General features: G+C 57.7%; 1 protein-coding gene across 5 annotated transcripts in view; it reads right to left on the minus strand.

Moving 5' to 3' along the window:
- Positions 1-264: 264 nt before the first annotated feature.
- The window catches only part of ABLIM2 (actin binding LIM protein family member 2), a 151097-nt gene continuing 136520 nt past the window's right edge, over positions 265-14841 (minus strand). For all 5 annotated transcript variants that reach the window (XM_029235595.1, XM_029235592.1, XM_029235594.1 and 2 more), the window contains one exon: positions 265-2023. In XM_029235595.1, coding sequence (XP_029091428.1) covers positions 1910-2023 — 114 coding nt within the window. In that variant the 3' untranslated portion in view covers positions 265-1909. The remainder of the gene's footprint in view (positions 2024-14841) is intronic.

Here is a 14841-nt window from a genome sequence, read left to right on the forward strand (position 1 = left end):
ACAGGCGTAAGCATCCCTCCCGTCAGCACCTGGTGCCTAGCTGAGGGGCTCTAGAGCAAGCAGAGGGCCCCACCCTTAGGGGCTGCCCCTGAGAGCGCTGTCCCGGGGCATTCCCGATGCCAGCTCTGGGGCCGTCCCGCCCGGCTCTGTGCATGCTTCCGGGGTGACCACTTTCGGCAGACGCTCTCCCCAACGACTGTCAGCAGAAGGGGGTCCATTCCTAGAAATGACGCACCTTTATAAGAAGTGGCTTTTCACTTTCACAAGTTATAATACATCATCCTTTATTTTTCCAGGCTCCCCTAGTCCGACATGACGTTCACTAGTGAGAAACTGGGGGTTTCCAGTGGCCAGGGCTCAGATCGCAAAGTGGAGGGAAGCGTACTAGGTGCTGAGAACTCCGCTCCCTGGCCAAGCTGGGCTGGTGAGAAGCTGGGCGCGCAGAGGGACTGGCATGTTACGGGGCCAAAAGGAAGCTGAGTGACGTTGACTCACGGATGGGAACATCGAGGACACACAGAAAGATGCAGCTTCACAAAGACGGGGAGGGGAACAGACTCTGGGGACACTTCTGCAGTGTTTCACAGGCCTCTCAACGCATTGACAAACATTCCGTGTCAGGCACCACGCTCTAGCCCACACCATTAGCCCACAAAAGCAGGATGCCTTCCAGCGGGGGACCCGCCGGCCTCCTGCCGTGGATGCCCTGCTGACTTTGTGATCTAGGTGGCACCTCCCATCCCATCTCCCCGAGGGTCTGGCTGTCGGTCTCAGGACCAGGCACGAGCATCCCTCCCTGGGGGTGTCTGTGTTTTATAGGGGATAAGGGGGGAAGGTGGGACACCCCTGGCCATGTCACCAAGAGGGCATGGAAATCCTTCATTCTGGGGCACTGGCCGTCAGGGGAGGATGTCTTCTCTCCAAGACTTGGAAAATGACAGCGAGAAAAACAGTGGTGGCTGTACTTTACGTGTACTTACACACAGCATTAGGGGGGGGCGGGGAGTGGGTCTGCCTTTCGGGGTACCTGTATGACAGGTCAAAAAACAAAAAAGCACAAAGAAAACAGACAAGGAGTCCTGTGTGTTAGGAACACACCCCAAACCCGAAACCACACGGATGCAAACAGTGGAGAATCAGGCTGGAGGCACTCCCCTTCAGTGGGACCATAGAATTAAACTCTTTATATATGGCGTCTTTAAGTAGGCTCTACTTTTTAATAAAATAAAAACTTTTGTGTTACTCTAAAGATATCATTTAGGCATCTAAGGGATGATCTGGAAGAAAAATGCAGTGCACGGGGGGTCCTGGCAGAAGGTGCCTGTTTAGACTGAAGTTCCTCCCTAAACACCGATTCATCACAAAGGCCGTAAAAACCGAGCCCCCATGCTTCTTGCAGCCCTGGGTGGCACTCCCCCTGCCTCGGGGGTGGGGGGCCCACGTGCCAGGCCGTGCCTCCTGAGGCTGAGCGGGTGAGGGGGGCCATACCGTGCGCCCACCCACCCATGACCCTGTCATTGACAGGCCTCCTCAAATCTCCGGTCCCATCGCCTCTGTCCTACCAGCGTGGGGTGGGCACTGCCCGGAGGCCTGGGGGGTGGGCTGCACTTGTCTGTTCCCCCATCTCCGGGGCAGTGACCTTGCAGCATCTCCGTGATGGCAAGCAACAGCGGGGAAGGTGTAGTGCAAAGCCAGGCGTCTGGGCCCTAAACTACGGGCGGGAGCGCTGCTGGCAGAAACGGGGGTGGGGGCTGCACCTGCTCTGGGACCTCCTCCCGCCCCCAGGCCCCAGCCCGGCCCTTCCAGGCGCCCACCGTCCACCGTGGACACAGAGCAGCCAAAGCCAAGTGCAAGAGGAGGGGTCTGGTGGTTCCCGCAGGCGTGCCCGTGGTCAGGGGCCTCGGCAGCGTCAAAACAGCAGGGCTTTCTTCTTGAGGTCGTTCCTCTTCCAGAGGGCCAGGCGGTCAAACTCTTCCATGCTCATCCCAAACACTTCCTGGAACTCCTCGGGCGACAAGTGTCTCTTCAAATAAAAATGAAAACCCAGAGGGGAGCAGTCAGCAACTTCGGCCCCTGAGGCGGGATCTGCAGCAAGGATGGGGTGGTCCCCTCAGTGCACCCGGGGCCCTCGGGCTTCCCACCTTCTCTCTGTATCCCCATCGCTCTGCTTTGCAGTGGACAGAACCAAGCCCAGAGGAAAGAGATCCGGTTAGGGCCCCAGGCTGGTGACCAGCTGCAGAAGTGGGGCCAGAGCCCTGCCTCCTGACACCTACAGACACGTGTCCCACTGCAGACAAAGTTTGAAAGCGCACCCGGGAGAGGACTTCCTCCTGCCGGGAATTGGCTGAGATTTCATGAGATTTGCATATGTGGGCACATTCATGATTTCATTTAATTTTCATGGCCGCCGTTTGAGAGCCGGAAGTGAGTGGTTTTTTTCGCCCCCATTTCACAGATGAGGACGCTGAGGTGTGGAAGGTGAGCAAAGGAGCCTCAGTTCAAATCCTCCCTCTTCCCCTCCTCTGCTGTGTGACCGTGAGTTTTTTGTCTCTCCGAGCCCGATCCCGGGGGCACAATGGAGAGGCTGAACCGCACGGTGTCAAGGGCACCTGCGCCAGCTAGCCTCTGGGGCCTCAGTCTACTCACCTGTAAATGGGGTCACCCTGGCAACCCCCCCAGAGGTGTGTGGGTGAGTGGGTCAGTGCAGGTCAGCTCTCAGGGCTGAGCCCGGCCACGGGCAGGGCCAGTGTGTGTTGGGCACGTTTGTTATGATCCGAGATAGAGCAACCTCTGTGGAGCTTCCCCTGACTGCCACCCGAATTCTAGACTGTTCCTTGCAGGTTTCTGCTCCCATCAACCCCACATCTGTCTTCCTCAGCAGGCTCTGAGTAACTCCTTGTCCTTCGAGACCCGGCTCAGGTGGGCACAGCACCAGCTCCCGGGAGGGCTTCCCAGGGGGAGTGAGGCTGTCCCCCTCCTGCCTGGGAGGGCTGAGGGGAAGACGGAAAGGAGGTGGGGGACAGTCTGCAACAGCAGCGGGGGTCAGGTTCTGGCCCCAGAGGACCCGGTTCAAATCCCCCTCTGGCCCCCATTTGAGAAGTGTGGCTTCCGTGTGGCTGTGTGGAAACCAGTATGGCCGTTCTTCCACGTACTTAGCAGGATCACCGTGCGACCCAGCAGATCCACTCCCAAGCAGATCCCAGACGACCCAAACCAGGGACTCACGCGGACACCTGCACACCCACGTTCACAGCGGCATCATCCACAAGTGCCAAGAGCGGAAACAACCCAACTGCCCATCGAAGGACAAACGGATAAACAAAATGAGCTCGATTCAGACTCGGGGACATGGTTCGTCCATAAAAAGTCGTGAAGCTCTGACGTTCGCTGAAACACGGACACGGCCGTTAGGCTGATCCCATTTATACGAAACATCCAGGATGGGCAGATCCACGGGGACCAAAACCAGAGTAGTCACTGCCGGGGTCTTGGGGAGGGAAAGGACCGGAGAATAGCTGGTCAGTGGTACGGGGTTTCCTGCTGGGCTGATAAAAGTGTTCTGGAATTGGATAGAGGTAGTGGAGGTCGTACAACCTTGAGAACGTGTTAAACGCCACTCAGTCATACACTTTAAAATGGTTAAAATTGTGACTTTATAATTTAAAAAACCCAATTCTTGCCCCTCAAAGAGGGTTTCCTTAAATTTAAAACTCATACTAAAGGTTACTGTGATGATCGAGAGAAAACGGTGTGAAGACACATGGTTAACTACGGAAAGCAGAAACATCAGAGTCACTGCCACTTGTGTCCTGCATAAAAATCACCAAATATGTGTGGCACGCCCTGGGTTTTGGAGCCCAGTTGCTGGCAGGATATGGGGGAGGGAACCCAAGGGACCCATTTTTGCTGAGTCACAAAAGGCCCTCCTAACTGAATCTGGGCCTGGGGTCCTCAGAGGGCGCACACACTCTCACACACACACACACACACACACACACAGACATATATAGACACACACACAGACACACACAGAGACACACACACATATACAAACACATAGATACACACAGACATACTAGACACACACTCACACAGAGACACACAGACAGACACACACGCACACACAAGACATACACAGACACACACACAGAGACATATACAGGCATGCAGACACACACAGACAGACACATAGATACACACAGACTACTAGACACACACTCACAGACACACAGACATACACAGATACACACAGACACACACACACACCATCAAGCTAGTCTCCGCCAGGGAAGGGCCGTGAGCTGCCTGCTGCCATCTCGCACCTGCAACCAGGAAGAACGTTCTGGCATATGCCAGAAACGAGCCACCTGCATGGCGCTGACACTGGGGTTTCCTGCTGATCTGGGGAATCCACAACCCAGCCCACGGGGACTCAGAACTGTCACTTCAGACAGCAGCACCCACTTCCAGGTACCGTGTCACAACCTTCCCAAGTACTGTGGGTCAACCAAGACGCCCAACGGGAAGGAGAAAAGGAAAATCGCATCTCCTGTTATTGGCTGGGTGTTGAGCGGGAGCCTGACACAGGCCGGGGTCCTGAGGCCCCGGGGGGCATGGCTGTGGGTGGTTACTGGGAGCGCGGCGGGGCAGAGAAAGATCAGAGGCCTGAGCGAGATGCTGGCCTCCAGGGCCGGGCCCTGGGGAGGTGGAAGCAAGGGGAAGGGGCCCAGAGGTGACGGCGAACAGGGATCCCAGGGAGGCATGGACCGGGCTGGCAGGGTGATGCCCAGCACCCCTGCAGCCTGTGATCTCCTGCTTTAGGGCCCCCGGGTGTCTCCGGGGTTGGGTCTCCCAGGTGGTGACACACAGAGGGGAGGAGAGGGGAGAGCGGCGACACAGGTCACCGCGCTCTAAGCTGGGAAGGGGAGAGCGGCGCGGTGAGGGTGACCCTGTGCTCACCGGCCGGGAGCCTCCCGCTAGCAGCAGGGGGACCACAGCAGGGCCTGCGGGGGGTGGGAAGGGGGCCCAAGGAGTCACTTACCCCCGGCACCCCCCGCAGGTCCCATGCAGCCCATCCTCCAGCCTCCAGACCAAGATGCCCTGAGAACTGAGTCTGAAAAGCTGCACAGGAACCTGGGTTCTACGGGCAAGGGGACACCCGACCTTGGGGACCTGTGAACTGGGGACATGTGGTGGGTTAGCGGGCAGGAGGAGAGGCAAAGGAGAGGACCCTCTGGGGCTGGCGCTCCCAACACTGCTCCCCCCGCCTGGCCCCCACCTGGCCACAGGAGCCCACCCCGTTGCCGGGGAGGCAGCCGGAGGCAGGAGGGAGGGAGGGGTGCTGCATGGTGTCCCAGCTGGGTTCCCAAGCCCGCAGGCCTGTCACAATGACCCTGGGTGCTTGTCACATCTGAGAGTGCCTGCCCCCTCCCCTCTGCCCCCCCAAAACCTCCCAAGGCAGCCTTAGGGGCCCAGGAGCCCGCGTGTGTCACATGCCTCCCAGAGCAGCTGACGGCAGCTGGGTTTGGGGACTCAGGCTAAGGGCGAGTCCTGGGGGCTGGCAGGGACCCCCGGGCTCTGGTCCTGTTTCCCCATCTGTAGGCTGAGAACAAAACTTGGCTGCCTGAGGGCTCTGGAGGGCAGGAGAGGGTCACATGGGGAAGGCCTGGCAGAGGGATCTGTTCAGCCATCCCAGCTCCAGCTCTGTGGTCTCTAGTATCTCACCACACCTGGCTGATCCCACGGCCTCCCAGGGAAGAAGGGGCTAAAGGCCCCCGCTCCTGGCAGCTGGGAACTTGGTAACGTCCGTCAAGGCAGAGTCAGGGCCCCCCATCCAGGGCTCTTCTTGCCCGCCCGAGTGCCTGCCGCAGCAGGAGGAACGTGGCAGAGCACGGCTGACCCCAGAGGCCAGAGCCGGCTTTCTGACCCTGGCCCAACTCCCCCGGCCGCTGGCTCCGGAAGGCTTCCCTGCCCCGCCAGGCACGGCACGGCCGAATTCCCTCCTGAGCCGGCAGGAAGGCAGCCCAGGGCGTGGGACGTTCCGGGATGGCCTCGCTTCTGGGGTGCACTGGGGAGAGCCCCTGGGGAGGAGGACGTTTTTGCAGCATGGTAGGGGTCCCACACGCTTTGCCAGGGGTCCGCCTATGTGTCACCCTCCAGGGCAGCACCGCAAAGACCTCGGGCTCAGGAGCCAGACACACAGGAATCCGGTCCTGGCTCCAGGCCTGTCCAGCTGTGCTGAGCGACACGACCTCAGTTGTGATGTTTGTAAAATCGGAATAATCCTGTCTGTGCCTTAGCCCACTCTCCCTCTGCCTGGAATGCCGGGCCCTCCTCCTCTGCCCACGTAACCCCTACTCACTCCCCAGACCTGGGCTTGGGTGTCAGCTCCTCCAGGAAGTCTCTCCTGACTGCACCCGTCACCCCAAGCTCCCAGACCCGCAAGCTTCCTTTCCGTGGTGTAAATACACCAGGGCCAGTTTCAAGCTTCCAACCTGACGCCACTGAATGCAGAGCTGGAAAGAGATGCCCCGGAGCACAGATTATCCCTCCCGCGCACAGATGCAATAGCGGTTAAGTAACCTCGAGAGCACAGATGGTAGTAAAATGTAGTCGAGAGATTAGGCAGGAGGGAGTGTTGAGTATTTATCACCTTTGCTTCAAATGTAGTTTTCATAATCATAAGTTTACATCATTTGTTTCTCAGTAATGGCTGGTTTAACAACCAGCGTGGGAGATTCCTGAAAATATAACAACAGGAGCGGCTCTAGCAGCCCTTGATCTCTGAGCGAGCCGGATGCACTAGGGGTCCCTCCGTAACGCGCACCCCCGGGCAGGGAGAGGGCCTGTGTGCCCGGGGCCCTGCATGGGGCGCTCCTGGGTGGTAGGGTGAGCGGAGAGAAGGGAGGGGAAGGGCTGGTCCTATGCAGGCGCTCTGCTCTCTCCTCATTCAGGTGCCGGGACGCAGAAATAAACCAGACCAGGTGCGCCCACCCCACAGAGATCGCACACCTGCCGGGCAGGTGGGTCAGAGCACAATTAAATCCATTCGAGGGCCTGGGACCTGGAGGCCTTGATGCCTTGTGAAGCACTGATGACATGCCACCAGCATCTTACAGCCAGAGGTAGTTTTCTGAGGGACATGATCTGACTTAAGCCTGTAACCTGGCTCCATCGCCAAGGGCTCCCTGAATACAGGAATCAGTAACGGCCACTAACCTCTGCTCGCAGCAAGGGCTCATCAAGGGATGGCAGCCGGGAACCCAGGGCACACACGGCTCTGTGCCAGATGCACACGTGCACTCACACCCAGGGAGGCAACGAGTGTGGGGGCTGGTGGTGCCCAGAGGACGTGGACCGGGCCACAGACGGGGACATCTCCCGTGTCACCCAGCCTTCAAGTGGCACATTAGAACTCGGACCTTCTGGAGGGGGGTCCAGGGCTCTTTCTGAGAAGCTGTCACCTGCTGTTCCTTGAGACCACCGTGCCGTTCAGAACAGCAGGTCCACGCAGCAGGGGGACTACCCCTCCCCTTGGCAGACGGGCCCACCGAGGCCTGTGTACCTGGAAGCCGGGCCATGCATGCTGTCCCTCTGGGGCAGAAAGCCCCCCTTTTTCTGGGTCACGGACCCTCCGAAACGACGACGCAGTGGCCCATTTTGGTAGAATCACGCACACTCATACATGCAGCGTCCGGGTCCAGGAGGCCTACTCGGGGATACCAGTTCGGACCCTGAACCCCGCCATCCTCCTGCACTGATGCAGGACCACTGGCCAGGCTTGGGAAGGGACTTCATGACAGTTGCTGCCATCGTCACCTGCCCCGAGATTCTAGTTTTCATTTTACGACCTCAGGAAACCCAGGCTCCGAGAGGTCCCATGCCTCGCCCGAGGGCATGCAGCCTGGGCGCCAGGCCAGGTGGCTCGAGAGCCCTCCCTCAGTCCTGACTCCCTGCCCCCTGATGCAGCTTCTGGAAGCGTCCGGGGCTTTGTGGTGGAGGCCCTCGGCCTGTGCTCCCCCAGCTCTGCAGGGTACCCCAGGCTAGCTGCCACCCTGCTAGGATTGGCCTGCAGGGCATTCCCAGTACCCCCTGCCCACCGCACCAAGTTGAGATGTCCCATGCCAGCCCACCGGCCACTGCCAGGCCCCCTGCTCCAATGGGGGCTGATCGGGTGGGCTCAGGCCCCAGACCCGCTCAGCCTGAGAATCCTGGACCGGCAAGGGCCCACGTTTCTTCTGAGGCCTGGGTCCCACAGTGCCTCCCTGCCCCACACACTGTACAAGGAGGCCCTGTCTGCAGAGGGGAGCCCTGCCCTGCTGAGCTGGGTCCATGCTCTGAAGCTTCTGCCATCTTAGCCGGAGGTCCCTGACGTCATCGCCATAACGACAGCATCACCATAACGACAGCATCACCATAATGACAATGATCCCTGCCATCTGCGGACTGCTCCTCTGTGCCAGGTGAGGGCCGGGAGCTCTCCATCACAGGCTCGTGATGTCTGCATAGTGTATGGGGAAGGACGGGGACGGAGGCTCCAAGATGTGGAGTGACGTGGCTGCCAGGTGGCCCCGAGGCCCTGCCTCACCATGTCCTTGCCCACCTCTTCCACCACAGTTCTGCTCCACGGTGGGCACCTATGGGTTCTGGAACATGCCATGCTCTCCCTCCACTGCACAGAGCTGCTCCTCCTTCTTCTACAGGTACCAGTTCAAATGCCCCCCTCCTCCAGAGGGCCCTCCCGGATTGCACTAGCCAAGCGAGCAGGCCCCAGGCCATGTGTGTCCCTCAGTACGGAGCCACTGCTGATCTCACCTGGTTCTCAGCTCCAGTAGGGCAGGATGGGCTTGTCTCCCATCCTCATCCAGGGACAATCTGTGCTCTTTGCATCCCTGAATCTAAATCTGTGCTCTCACCTTGCCGGCCACACTGCCTCCCAGCTTCCTGTCTCCTCCTTCAGAGCCCATTCCACTTGCCTGCCCTACTCTGCACTGTGTCTCGCCCCTCCCTCCCTGCCCTCCACCCCTAAGTCCCTGCCACTTGGCCTGGCCTTGGAGGACTGTTCCTGTTTGTTCTCCGAGCCTCTCCTGGGAGGCCCCAGGGTCCTGGAGGCTGCGGCAGACCCATCTCCCAGGCACACCCAGTGGCTGGGAACCCACACTTCACCATCAGTCTGTCAGGTTCTTATCAGACCGGTTGGATGGGTCTAAACAAAGGACGAATTCTTTAACTGCAGGACCTTATTTTTCAGGCACATTCCTACAACTTGGGCTTTTCCTGCTTGAGCAAACTCAGGTGTGCATTTAGCCTCAGGGTCTGGCAGAGGTGGCCCCAGAGGAGCCGCTCAGCCTTGCCTCTGCTGAGCACTCAGAAAGGAGGACCCTGGGGACTCGCCTGGACACACCCTCCTTCCAAACTTGTTCAGCCGGCAGCCTTTGCTCTCTGCATGAGTCAGCCTGGCTAGGCCCTGGTGCACGGCTGTTTGGCCAAACACTAGTCTAGGGGTGGCTGGGAAGGTACTCTGTCAATGTGGTCATGCCTAACCTACAATCAGCCTTTAAGTGAAGATGACCCTCCATAATGTGGTGGCCTCATCCACTCCGTTGGGGCAATCACTGAGGGCTTCCTGGAGAAGGAGATATTCTGCTTCTACCTGTCAGCTCCTACTCGAGTGTCCATCCAGCCTGCTGCTGGCCTGCCCTGCGGATTCCACACTTGCCAGCCCCACGGGAAGCCAATTCCTTAAATTAAATTTCTTAATACGTGTCTATGTCCATATCTGTCTGTCCGTCTGTCTACCTGTATCCTGTTGGTTCTGATTCTCTGGAAGGCCCTGGCTGATACACTTTCCTACCTAAGGAGCCAAATGTGTGCTCTGGGAGGTTGGGGCAAGGAAGGATGGTTAGAAATTCACTTTTAATACTGTAATTAATCCAGGAAGATGCCCAGCGCAGTAGCCCTGTGTGACTACTTAGCTGGAACCCCAGGTCTGTCCCCCAGAAGCCGAGGGCCTGGGGGTGTCCTCCAGCTCCCCTACCCCCACCCCTTCCCACCAAGGCCTCCTCTGTAGCTGCTGCACCAACTTGTGAAAACCAGGTACAGGAACGTGTCAAGTGCTTGGAACAGCCTAGTAATCAAGGGCTTGTAAATAAGCCAAATGTGATAAATTCTCAAACATCCTGTTTTTTCCCCATATCGAGCATCAAGGAGGGACCTCTGTTCTCCTGGTGGCCAAGCCTGCGGCTGATCCTACCTCCATTCACAGCCAGCCACCTTGCTCTTCCACTAAGTTCTTAGCAATCATTGTTTGGCCAGCCCATAGCACCCCATCCCCGTGGAAACCTTTTTCTAATCCATACTGGCCTACTCGGTTCCCAGGTTGGTAAACTGGGGGCAACATGGACAAAATAATTGAAACCATGTGCACATCACACCTGCCTGGGGCTCGCTCACGGCAGGTGCTCATGGCTACTTCTGAACAACTGAATAGATGCTCAAACCACCCAGCAGGACAGGCAACAGCGATGTCATCTGACAAGTAAGGGTCAGGCTCAGAGTGGTTAAGTAACTTGTCTGTGGTCACACAGCTAGACATTATGGAGACTGGGTTCACACCCAGGTCATCCCGACCCTAAGCGCTCTCTCGCTCCACCAGGATGCCACCTTTGGATGGCAAGAGGCTGATGCACGAGCAAAATGGCCAGTCTTTCGGCAAATGTCGGGCAGCGCAGAGGTTTGCAGGAGTGGCCTCAGGTAAGAGGACACTTGAGTCTGCCCGGGGCAGGCAAGGCTCTTCCCCCTCAGAGTGGAAGCTCCTGGCACAGCCAAACGCAGGAAGGATCTGAGACCCTCCAAGGCATGAGGTCCTTGGGTGCCAGGGGTAGGCGTTGGGACCCAGACCCCCCAGGACAGAAAGTGCTGGATCTCAGGGATGGTGTAAAACTGGCCCCGGACGGGTCTCCCTGGGAAGCCTGAACCTTGCTCTGCGCATTGGGATCACACGATTCATCTGACTGCCTTCCAGGTGACAGCGCTTCCAGAGTAGCGGAGGACTGCCACACTCCTTCCAAACACCTCCATGAGTCACCAACCTTTACTGAGCACCTACTATGGGCTTCCAGGGGCCTATATGGCACCTTCCTCTCTGTCAGGCTGAGCATCCTGTATTCCCTTGTCTGTGCCTCAGAGGCCAGAGCGACAAACACCATCAGAACCAGGGTTCGTCCTGCTGCACTGAGTGACCACCACTTACCCAGCACCCCATCCCGACAGCCCGGAGTCACGCCAGGCATGTCCCTACCCCTCCCACTTTGACCTCCCAAATAGGGCCTGAATCTACCCGCTTCTCACCTCCGCACTGCCACCACCCTGTCCAAGATGCCATCATTTCTTGCCCAGACAACCCAACCGCCTCCAGAACGGTTTCCCTGCATCCACACGGCCAATTCAGGCTTCACGGTGCAGCCTCGGGCACTGTTTTACTTACATAATCAGGTCATCCTGCAACTTAAAAGCCTTGCCTTTCCTAGAAACCAAACTGCTTAGGTGGCTCAGGGCCCTACGAGGCCTGGCCCCTCCTGCCCATCACCCACTCAAGCACAGCTAGTTCCTTCTCAAACAGCCTATGCTGCCTCCTGCCCCAGGGCCTTTGCACCTGCTGTGTGCTCTTCCTGGAATTCTCTTCCTACCTGCCATGACTCACCTTAGGTGCAAGTGCGCATGTGCGCGCGCGCACACACACACACACACACACACACACACACACACACACACACACACGCAGGCACACTTACTGCACCCAGTTAACTTTTACCCCCTTTTAAATGCTCACAGGCCCACCCTCCTCTCCTTTAGAGCCCTTACCTTGGTGTATAACTTCACACACTCATTTGGGTCATCAGTTGATTGACGTCTACCTCCCACCAAGCTGAGTCTACGGGCAGAGCTCATGCTGGTTTCTGCTCATTGTGTGTCCCCTAGGGCCCAGCTCAATGCCTGGCCTGTGTTCACCAAACCAGTGAGACTCAGCCAAGCACTCTGGCAGTAAAGGATGGATAACAAGCCTTGACCATTCGACGGACAGAGTGGTCCTCCTTCCAGGGGCCAACCCTACAGAGGTGTGTGGGAGCCACCAGCTGTCTGCCCACGTCCATCTTCTCCCCTTGCTGAGCACACAGCAGACCTGCAGCTTTGCCATGTGACCGAGCCCCAGCCAACGGCCTGTCACTCCACAGCCTGGCCCCTGGGACCCTCCCCGGTGTGGAACTGAAGCTGAGCAGTTCCTGGGCATGGAAGCCTTTCTGTGCCCCCCGTTTCTTGTTTGTAGGGAACAGACTCCAGCCTCCATGACCTTCCCTGAGTTCCAAAGGGAAGACTCGAACAGTTGCTAATCAGGGAAGGGACGGCATGCAGAAACAAGGGAAGATCGGCCAAGAAACGCTAGTGCAGCCTTGGGGCAGGGTCCTGGCTCCACCTCGAGGGATACACATAACAATATATTTTGAGCTCTTTATAGAACTAGAACCCCAATAAATGGAAGATGTCAGTATTCTTCATTCCAGAAAAGACCACCTGAGGCCAGATTAAAGGAGTGCAGACACCCTAATCTTATCAGCAACCCCCCCCCCCCACCAACCATTGCTAGAAAACTCCTCATCAAATCCACCCAGGTTGGGACATACAGTTTTCGGCCTCAGAACGGGATGCGGGACCACCACGCAGCCATCTAAAAGGACGGGCAGTTCCCCATGAAATGGCATGGAAAAATGTTCACATAACATTTAAGAGAGAAAAAGCAGATGTCAAACTGCATAAACAGTACGAGGCTACTTATCCAAAAGAGAATTCAGTTATCTCTGGGTATTTGTGCAAAAAAAGATATTTCCGGAAGCATGTCTGCCCCGGAGCCAACAGGAGTCTTGACTCAGTAGGGGAATTCCACGTAATGTTTACGTTCTTTGTGTTTTTCTGGACTTTTACAAGAGTTATGAATTGCTTTTATATTAAAAATAAAGCTCTCTCCCCTGAAATAAAAACATCGGTGTCCCTTTCTCTCCTGCTGGGATGTAGCCCCTCGTGAGCCCCTCCTGGCTCACACCCCAGCTCCAAACCCTGAAGGCTGTGGGACATGCTGTTTGTGACGCTTCCAATTTGCCTCCCGGCTTGCCTGAGATCAGGAAAAGAATGATTACAGAGAGACGCACCCTTGGGTGTGTTCTTGGAGATTGGGGTGATTAAACCCGTTACCCCCGTCCTCCAAGGTTTTTTTTTTTAAAAAGGGAAACATTTACATGTATTAACCACTTGATATTTTGCACCTTCTCTCTGTACTGTAGGAAAATAAGGGTTGGGGTATGGGAGTTGGTTAAAGCGAACCCCAGACCCAAGAGGGAAGTAGCAAGTCCCAAGGGGCGGGTGGCCCCGAGGCTGCTGCTGCGTCAGGAGCTGAGCGGACCGCCCCCCCACCCTGCCCCACGGTGGGAGCCAGGAGCCCTCAGGGCACCCACGCTTAAGGAACAAACAAGCAGAACGGTGGGACCCCTTCAGGCGGCTCCTGACTGAGTCACCCAGCAGCGACACCCTCCTGCTTTACGGCAGTGGGACAAGACCACACCCTCAACAAGGGCTCAACTTCAGCAGGAGCCAGAGTGTGTCCCCTGCGGAGGCAGCGGGGATTGCCACGGGTGAGGCCCCGGAAGAGGCTGCCTAGGGCCTCGTCTTCCAGATCACAGGGCAGGCATCCCTCAAGCTTGATTCGGGGCCTGCTCTGTGCATTCCTGCTCTCGGAGCACCTCCACGTGCTCTCCCTGCCCCCCACTCACACCCCAGCTTCCTAGCCGGTCCCGCTGCCCCGCCCCCAGCCCCGGGAATGACCCGCACACCTCCTAACAGGTCAGAACATTCCAGTCGTCCTTCCTCTTCTATGGGGTGAGGTCCAAGTGTCCTGCTAAGTGGCCAGCCTCCTGAGCAAAGGCCCTGGGGTCATTTGGCTCTGCGGTCCTTTGCTGGCAAGATGCTGCCCACACCCTGGGGACTCCAAGACTCAGCGGGTGGACTGCACTGCCTGACCACGGCATCCATGGGCTTGCTGGCTCTGCTGCTTCCCCTCCCCGGCCTCAGCTCCACACCTCCCTGCAGCTAAGCCCTTGCTGTTGCTGTGAGCCCAGCATCACCCTCCCTGTCTCTAGGTCCCAGGTCTCAGAGCCCCTCTACGAGCCCCCGCACCCCGAGTCTCTTCCCTGCAGACACTGAGCCCGGGGGAGGGGAGGTGAACATCTGTCCATCAGTCAGGCCAACACACACAGAGGAAACATTCAAGAGATGGAGGGAGGGAATCTGGGTCTGGAGACATGATTAAGCCCCACCCGAAGGGACCCGTCAGTCGTAGGAGCTGGCAACTCCCTTTTAGCTTAAATCACTTCGGGCCAAGTTCCTACTATTGCAACAGAGAAGACAAAATGGACACGCCTCCTCCGACCGCTGCAGCCACACCAGCGTCCCTGTCCCCTCCTTGCCACCACTACCCTGTACCCTGGGGGAGGGGCTTTATGTGACCTCTCGTGGGTACAGCCACCCACCCAGTGTATATCAATACCCTCATCTTAAAGGGCGGAGATCAGGGCTCCAGGGCATCTGTCTGGACCACCTGAGACGGCGTTTCTTTTCAGATTGGCTCCCACCTGGCAGCCCTCCTGAGCCCTGGGGCACTGCTGGTGCCCCTCAGCCACATCCACGCCCCTACGGCTCCCTCCCAGCAGCCACCTGAACCCCTGCCCACAGAGGCAGCAGGGCAGGGGCTGGCGCTGGCCGGACACACACTCTGCTTCAGGTGTTCCCAGCCCC

Source organism: Monodon monoceros, unplaced genomic scaffold, assembly GCF_005190385.1.
Source record: "Monodon monoceros isolate NGI ecotype Baffin Bay Population unplaced genomic scaffold, NGI_Narwhal_1 Super_Scaffold_20, whole genome shotgun sequence".
Lineage (NCBI taxonomy): Eukaryota > Metazoa > Chordata > Mammalia > Artiodactyla > Monodontidae > Monodon > Monodon monoceros.